Consider the following 8,276-nt stretch of genomic DNA (forward strand, 5'->3'; position numbering starts at 1 on the left):
CCAAGTGTTTTGATAGAGCAGTGCTCAGGGCTGGATGTGTGTCAAGGTTCTGTTGTGAAAGTGACTCCACCCTGTCAAAAAATGGCTGGGGTAGAGCGGGGGTGTGGGCTGGGCCCTGGGCTACCTGCCCAGGAAGAACTGCTGCTTTTCAGAAATTATGGGGATTTGAGGTATGGCAGAGGAGGGAATAGAGACTTTGGAAACTTGAATGCTTGGGAAACAGCAGTTTGTTGCTTACTGCATCTGCCAAAGCAAAAGCTGCTGCCATCTGTGAATGCCCCTGCAGCATGGATCTGTGCACAATGTAGCTCGGGTTGGTCACAGGAAAGTTGATGTTGCTGTCTTGCTTTTGCTGCAGAAGTGTGTATTTGCTTGGCTGGGCTTTGTTATCTTTCCAGCTGTCTCATTCTGGTTTCCCTTCAGTGCTGTTGGGGTGTAGGGCTGCCTTCCCTATCACCCCATGACTGAGGCCCTCTTGAGCAGAGAGCAGCCTGGGTGCTGACTCACACTCGGGAAGAAGAGTGGGGAGCCAGCTGGGCAGCGTGTGGCTGGGAGGAATGTGTTAGAGCAGCAGCCTCCAGATGCTGAGTTTCACTGTAGGTTTGGTTGTGGGGTGAGGGGGCTTTGGTGGATGTTCAGCCAAATTCCTGGAGCAGAGCTTGGTGTGAGAGAGCTCTGCTGATCTGACCTGGGCTGCTGTATACCTCAAGGCCATGCTCTGAAATGTAGGAAAGCATCTTCAAGTGACCTGAACTGGTGTGGCTAATATGCCTAAACTACACTCACACATCACCCTCTTCCACAGTGCTCAATGTCCTTGTATCCCACATAAAGTGGAATCTGGCTGCTGCCCAGTGCAGTGTTCTCCCAGCTGTTGATGCTTCTCTGGGAGTAAAGACTTGGATGACAATTTGTCCATGCTGAAGTGGTGTGTAATGTTACTTCAGTGCTCAGAAGTCACCACTTCAGGAGCTATAGGTGATGGTCCAGCTGACATGGACCTTTTTCTGTCAAGCCTCCTTCTCCTCTCCAGCTGGCTCTTGCTAAAGACAGGACTGTCTTTGCTTTTGCCCAAAATAGTAACAATGCTTTAAACTACTTATGCTTGGTATTTTAGAATGGGCTGTTCCCTGTATGTGCTCTGCTTTCCCTTCCTCCAATTGTTCCTGTTAGCTGTGCTTTTTTGTGGGCTGGCCATGGCACTTGGAAATTATTCTGCTGTCATGCTGTGAACTGAATTCACACCTTATAGGGCTGTGTTTACTGGGCCTGCTGGATCAGTGCCTGTTTCCATCCTCTGCTCCTCCTTACTCCAGGACTGTAAGAGACCAGCATGGGGCCAAAGACCCTGCAATATCATTACCCTCTAGTAATGCTCAGAGGTCCTCCAAGGGTGTGTAATGCACAGCATCTGAGTGTGGGGCATGTGCTAAGGAGAAAGAGCCTGTGAGAGAAAGCTGAGCTGCTCTTACATGGGAGTGAAAAAATTACAGCAACATTGAAGCATATAAAGCTTTCCTTCCAGGTCAGGGACCAGGGAAGGCTTAATCAGCTGTGGGCCTACAGGGCAAGTCTGTGCTGACTCCTAGCACCAAAGTGCAGGGGTGTGGGGTATTTACGACAGCAGCACAACTCTGGGGAAGAGCCCAACCTTGCATCTGGGTTCCTGCCTGGTTCCCTGTTAGAGGCAGCTGTGGCCCTAGGATTTGTGTCCAAAGAGGGAGAGCTCCTTCCTTGGACCTCCTGTGATCTTTCCTAAGTCGCCAAATGGGGATGGACCATCAACACTGCTGGGAAGGTACTGGGCTCAGTTGATGTTTTTTGAGACTGTGCCCCTCATATCAGCTTTGTGTGCGCAAGGGGGGATGCTCTGGTGCGTGTGGTTACACCCTCACTGGCCTTTGGCAGAGCACAAGTTGGAACCTTTGAAGATTCCAGCTGGTGTTAATCTCAGGAGATGGAGCTGGTGCTAGGTACAGTGTGGCACTGTGCTGAGGGGAAGGTGAAAACAGTTAATAATCCACCCTCAGCTAATCACTGAGGGCTGACAGGAGGCACAGGCTTGGTGGAGCTGTTTTGCACAGGCCAAGGTGCTTATCAGCTGTGCAGTGTCCCCAGCAGCCCCTGGCAATGCTGGTGCAGCTGAAGGACAGGCTTGATGGGTTTGGTGCAGCCCCATAACCTCAGACACTGTGGCTCCACCATGCAGAGCAGCATGGCTGAGCTGGCTGTTGGTCAGGTAAGGGCTCAAATATGTTTCCTGCAACTTGCTCCAGCACAGTTCAGCCTGGAAAAAAGGCATTTTTCCAAGTGTAGGGGAGTCAAGCTCCAATAAATGGCAGCTGAGCTCTGATGCCTGCTCTTCTGCATGAAGCCTCAGCAAGGCCCCAGGGCTTCCTGTCAGCAGGAAGGGAAGACAAATCAGAGTTGCTGGAAGAATAAGTGACTGCAGGCTGAGCACAGGGTTGGTGGTATTTTGCATGGCTCCTCCATGATATCCAGGCTGGCTGTGGCAGTGTAAACTAAACATTTGTTTTCATCAGGCTTTATGGCAGTGCCAGCCCCTTTCTAGCCTTTGGGGTGATTACAGCTGTTACTGTGTGTTTTCCCCCCCTCCTTTTTTTTCCAATAGAAATTCAGTCTGCAAAAGTAGCTACTCTATGCCAGCACCATAAGCAGGCAGTGATAACTGCCTGTAGCTAACAAGACAAACTCAGGGCTGCCTGCAAAGCCACAGTAAGGCCCCTGTGGTTGTGAGACAGGACACAACAGAAACTGAGGCCACAGCCATGCTGTGCTTCCAGCTGAGCCTGGGGTGGAGCTGCTGTGCTTGTAGTCAGCATCTAGATGGGGCAGGTGATAGAACTATCTTATCTGGGACAGAAGTACAGCCTTTGCACTTGCACAGCATCCTTCTGCTAGGCTGTGCTAGGCTCAGGGTGCCTGTCAACTGGCCCTTAAGATATAAATCTCCACCCCTTGCCCAGATCCCCAGCCTCAGGGAGGAGGACTTGGGTTTGGGAGCCATGTTTTTTTCTTCCATTGGACTCCATTAAGAAAAAGTCAAGTTAAGCAGTTTATTGACATTTAAAATACTGTACAGTGTGTAAACCATGTATCCCCCTCCCCACAACAACCCAGTGTTCTCAGCGGATGCTCTGGTGAATAATACTGCTTTTGGCACTGTTTGCCTTCTCTTTCTCCTTCTTCTTTATGGGGTCCATCTCAAAACAGCGCCAGAGTCGCAGTGTTTCATCAGCTGCTGCTGAGGCCACTGTTGTACCATCAGGGCTCATGGTCAGGTTCAAGATTCTGGCGGTATGACCTGAGGAGGAGGAGTGTGCAGTCAGGGCTGAGCTGATCAGCACATGTACATTTACTTCTGTATGCTTCCATGAGCCCTACCAGCTTGCATAGCTGTCCCTCCACCGGCTGTGGCAGCATGATTTCAGACCCCAAGCATACTTGGAGTAATAGTATTTCTTCCACAGCCCATAGGCATGCTTTACTCCTAGCAGCATGGCCCTGGATACTATCCTGTATCAGTGATGCTGCAGGCTCAAACCAAGGAGTGCAGCTGCCTTCAACCTCTAACAGTCCTCCCTCGCCCAGGCCCTGTGCACCTACCTTGCAGCTCTGCAACCTTGGTCATTGTTGGATACTTCCATAGAACTAGCTGATTCTGTGCAAAGCCATGGCCTGAAATGAACTCCTTGTAGTTTGTTGACCACAGGATAGAACAGACCTGAAAAGAGGCAGTAACACAGGTAAGACAAGCTGCTTGTGCTGATGCTCACCACTTGGAGGTGAGCATGGTTCCCTGCTATCCCATGCCTGTGGGCCTGAGGAGCCAGCAGCTCTGTGTAGGTGTGCAGGCAGAAGGCTGATGTTCCTCTCTCACCTGGGAATGGGTATCAACAGTACTGAGGCAGGCGCCAGAACACACGTTCCATATGCGGATATGTCTGTCACTAGTGCCACCTCCAGTGGCTAGAACGCTCATCTGCCATGGGCACCACGCCACAGCCTGAGAGAGAAGAGCTCGTTTTAAGACATACAAGAGGCAACCTGCACCCAGCCAATGCTGCATGTCTGCCTTGCACATAGATATCTGCCCATGGCAGCCCTGTGCTCACCTTGACAGCACCCTGGTGCTGAGTGAAGGTCTGTACAGGAGCAAAGTCTCCACCCCCACCTTGGGTGCATGGCCAGACATTCACCAGATTGTCATTGCCACCACTGGCCAAGTACCGGCCATCTAGAGACCATTTGAGTCCGCACACCTCCTGCGTGTGGCCAGCAAGGGTGGCCACATGATGCTCAGCCACTCGGACATCATGGTGATGGATGTGCCCAGTCCGTGCACCACTGCAGAGAGAAGAGAAGGCTTGCAGAGTCAGGCTGACACATTTTCACCCAAATCCATTTTTGCTGTTGCAAGACTGCTGTACCTGCCCACTGGGTTTCAACCAGTGTTGCCAGCAACATTGGTCTGTTGGTGTGAGTGAAACACCCACACAAGCTCTTTACAACTTCATCACAAAGTGCAATACAGGAAAGAGGCCTTCCCACTGTCCCAACAGATAAGGCTGAGTAAGAATCCCAAGCCAGCACAGAAACTTCTCTGTCATCCCTAACCTACACCACACATAGACTGAGGGGTAGGAGTTTGCAACACCTGGAAACTGCCCTTCACCCACTGCTTTACCTGGAGAGGATGTAGCTGTTCCAGCTGAGGGTTCCCACACGGGCACAATGGCTGGTCATATTTCGGAGACGTTTCTGCTGCTGAATGTCCCATAGCTAGAGAGGCAAAGCAAAAAGTTCTTCAGAGGAAACCAAATCCTGTTGCTATACCCTAGGAACCTCACTGCACAGGCTCTGGCATTCAGCCTTCTCAGTAAGGGAACAGAGAGAATGTGTATCTCATGGCTATAGCACTGAAGATAACACTACTTATCAGAAAACCCCCAAACCAAACCCTGCCTTGCACACTGCACTTGGCTGGGGCAGTTCCACCCCACACTAGGGAAGACAAGTCAGGTGCATGGCATCCTTCCTCTGGCAACCAAGGTTTTGTCCCCAGGCCCCACAGTTCTATCAATCCCTAGAAAACACCTCTAGTTTAACTCCTGCATTCACCTGGACCTCAGCACTACTTGTGCCAACAGCAAGGTAGTTTCCTTCTTTAATCCATGACACAGAGGAAATGTAAACATCTGGATGCTCCATCTGCAGCAGCTGGATAATCTCCCCAGAAGCGTGATTCCACAGATAAACAGAGTTGTCCAGAGCCACTGCCAGGAAGTTCTGGGAGCTCCAGTCTATGAGATTCAGATCTACGATTTGAAAGAGCAATGCAGGTCACACCATGCTTACCTGAAGAGCCCTGCCCTTCACCTGTGCTGATGCAGCAGGTGCATGTGTGCACATGTGCACACACACACGTACAGGGAACATGCAGCCTTCTCAGTGTCACTATGCCCAGCTGCTGGGGTCAGGTACCCTGCTCCAGTGGCCTAGACCACTGTTCCTGTAAGACTACACAGGGACACTCCAGAAGTGGTCTGTGCTAGCATGGGTATATAAAATAATAAAGCCAGCCCAGTTACACTGTCCTAGGAACAGAACTCCAGTGCAGAATGTTCTGGATGCCCAGCACTCAACCCTGCAGTCTACTTACAGTAGTCATTGCGGATCTCTGGTGCATCCAAGATCCGGTCTGGCATTGAGGGAATATATCTGCTATTCTTCCTGCTGGATCCAGGCGTCATTTTCTGACTGTAGAGCACTTTCAGGTTATTCTGATATCCTGTGTGCAGAGGAATAGGTTTGTTAACCTGAGTTAGTTTCCTCCCAGCTGAGTGCTGCTCACCCAACTAGGAATCCCTTGGAGTGAAAATAAAGTCCTAAGAGAAACACTCTCGGGAGCACAGTGTGCTAGCATCACTGGCAGTATGAACTGCTGAACTAGGGTGAGCTACAATTTCCTCATCCATTGAAACAAATTTAACAAACACTTGGGTTTTTGTATCCCATTATCTTTAGTTACAGTTTAAGCTAGTAAGTGTACAGCAGAGATTTTGATGCCCTTAAGAGACTTCATGAAGGTTTGCAACCTGCAGTACAGGTGAGCAACTGGCAGTCACAGCAACATCCCTAAATGAATTAACTGTAACTGTTATGCCCTCCCTCAACCTCAGGAACCCTGAGAAAGGAGACTCCAGCCTATACAGCTCTCAGAAACCAGTTGATTTCTCCTGTGACCACACACAGAGGTTCTGCGTTGCTGTTCTCCTGACCTGATCTCCCCCACACTGATTCAGCTCACACAGATCCTGTATCATACCTTCTGGAGCATTCTGTGGTTTTCCACTGAGGCGGAGGATCTTTGACTCTTCTACATCAAAACCATTCAGATTCACTGCCCAGGCTTTCTGTTGATCCTACAGAGACAAATCACCCTTAGTGCAATGCATTTAAAACAACTCCCACACAGCATTAAAACAGACACCTAAGTCCCCTTCTCTTAGAATCAGGAGGTGTTCAACTGTGCTGCAAGGGTCAGCCACACACAGGCAGGTCAAAGCAGTTTTTCCTCAGACTTTCACACATTGTCCTGCTCACATTTTCATAAAATGGCAAATTCAGTGTCATTGCCAGTGGGAAAAGCCACAGCCACAAAGCAACCAAATGCTTCATAAACAGATTTCAGAACACAGTGTAAAACATTCCAGAAGTGTTCGCTGTGCAGACATTGTCCTAGAATAGCTACCACCAGCAGTTTCACTTTGCATAGGCTCACAGCTTTGTGTTTTTGTTGCCTGCTATATTTTAAACCCTTATTAGTCAAAAGCTAAATTTTGCTACCTGAGGCAGCATAGGCTAGAGTGCATGGCAGTCCCTACAGCTTCAATCTCATCCTAGGCTCCGAAAGCCCAGAGTTGCAAGTAGTGATGGCTGGGGCTTGTCAGCCCCATGTGTCCACTCCATAGAACCTATGGAGTTTACTCCTCTGTAAAGGGGCAGGAAGAATTAGTGGTTGTTGAAGTAATTGTAACTTAGCAACATGCTCACCTTCTTGGTAGGGGATTCCTCTGCAGGCTCATTCTCTTTGGTAAGGAGGAAATTTGCCATCTCCATCTGCATAGTGCTGCGGTTAGGAATGTAGCGGTCCCCCCCAGCCTTTGTGGGGGTGTTTTGAACTTTGGATCCCGATTTACCTGCATTTGCATATAAAAATATTGTCTTACAGCTATTTAACAGGTTGTATTAGAGCTTTCATGAGAGTAAACCCAGCACTCTTCCACATCACACCCACCAGACAAGTAGGACTCTAAGATCTCATGCTACCCAGGCACAACTAACTTATATTTTCTTCCCTGCCACCAAGCTGTGGTTAGGGACTGTCTGGAGCAATTCCTTTGGTCTAGTGCAACAATTCCGGAGTCCAAAGATAAGGGGAGGATACAAAAACACTGTTGGAGGATGTAAAGCTATCAGCTGCGAGTCCCGCCCACACTTGCCCCAGCATGCAGCTGTGCCAGCAAGGCTCAGCTGGGGGATCAGCAGTTCGCCGACCCCAGTGGTCAGAGCTCTGCCCCTCATGCTGGGAAGGAGGTGGGTGATTGTCAGGAGCACAGCCGCCCTCCTGCCTCCAGCAAGCCGGTAGGGCAGCATGGCTGGGAGCCCAGAGCCCCGTGGCTACAGACAAGCAGCCTGGGCGAGGCTCCCGCACTCAACCTCTGCCGCTGGGGGCCGGCGCTCACCGGGTGTCTTGGACGGCGTTTTGCTGGAGCTGTGGGAGCGATTGGCCGGCTTCATGGGCGACACGCCGACGGGGCTTGGCCCGGGGCCGCTCTCCTTGGCCTTGCGCTGCCATCGCGCAGGCGGCGCGTTCGGGATCGGCGTGTCCAGCTTCAGCAGCCCGTGCAGGTCCGCCTCGAACAGGAACTGCGCCATGGTCCTGCGGGCGGGCGGCGTCAGCCGTGCCCACCGGCCGGGCTGCTCCGACGGGCCCCGCTGGCCTCCCCACCACCGCTGGCCTCCCCACCAGCGGCCCTTCCGAGCCCTCCGGCCGCTCCTCCCCACCACCGAACACCCTCCACTCCCCCAACCGCCCCTCGGGGACGCTTTCCATCAGCCGACACACCCGCCCTCCGCTCGCCAGGGCTCCTTTCTGTCAGCCAACACCCCTTCCAGCCGCTCTTTGTCGCTCCGGTAAGCGACATTCTCCCTTCCCCTCGTCCGCTTGACCACGGCCTCCCCGCCCGAGA

At 51.5% G+C, this 8,276-nt stretch overlaps 1 protein-coding gene across 1 annotated transcript; it reads right to left on the minus strand.

The window, feature by feature from the left end:
- Positions 1-3,063: 3,063 nt before the first annotated feature.
- On the minus strand, positions 3,064-8,112 carry CDC20 (cell division cycle 20). The gene is made up of 10 exons (XM_021527857.3): positions 7,770-8,112; positions 7,078-7,223; positions 6,350-6,446; positions 5,684-5,812; positions 5,143-5,339; positions 4,709-4,803; positions 4,137-4,368; positions 3,902-4,027; positions 3,628-3,745; positions 3,064-3,325 (listed from the first exon to the last, which is right to left on the minus strand). Exons 1-10 carry the CDS (start codon positions 7,960-7,962, stop codon positions 3,147-3,149), a joined length of 1,512 nt encoding a protein of 503 aa, XP_021383532.1. The 5' UTR covers positions 7,963-8,112; the 3' UTR covers positions 3,064-3,146.
- Positions 8,113-8,276: the final 164 nt, after the last annotated feature.

This window comes from Lonchura striata, chromosome 9 (genome assembly GCF_046129695.1).
Source record: "Lonchura striata isolate bLonStr1 chromosome 9, bLonStr1.mat, whole genome shotgun sequence".
Classification (NCBI taxonomy): domain Eukaryota; kingdom Metazoa; phylum Chordata; class Aves; order Passeriformes; family Estrildidae; genus Lonchura; species Lonchura striata.

What these genes read in the sequence shown, in the direction of transcription:
- CDC20 (XM_021527857.3), bottom strand. Translation starts at nt 7,962, where the DNA reads ATGGCGCAGTTCCTGTTCGAGGCGGACCTGCACGGGCTGCTGAAGCTG. An exon ending in AGCACCAGGGTGCTGTCAAG is followed by an intron (nt 4,028 to 4,136) that starts GTGAGCACAGGG and finishes CTTCTCTCTCAG; the next exon opens with GCTGTGGCGTGGTGCCCATG. An exon ending in CTGTTGATACCCATTCCCAG is followed by an intron (nt 3,746 to 3,901) that starts GTGAGAGAGGAA and finishes GCCTCTTTTCAG; the next exon opens with GTCTGTTCTATCCTGTGGTC.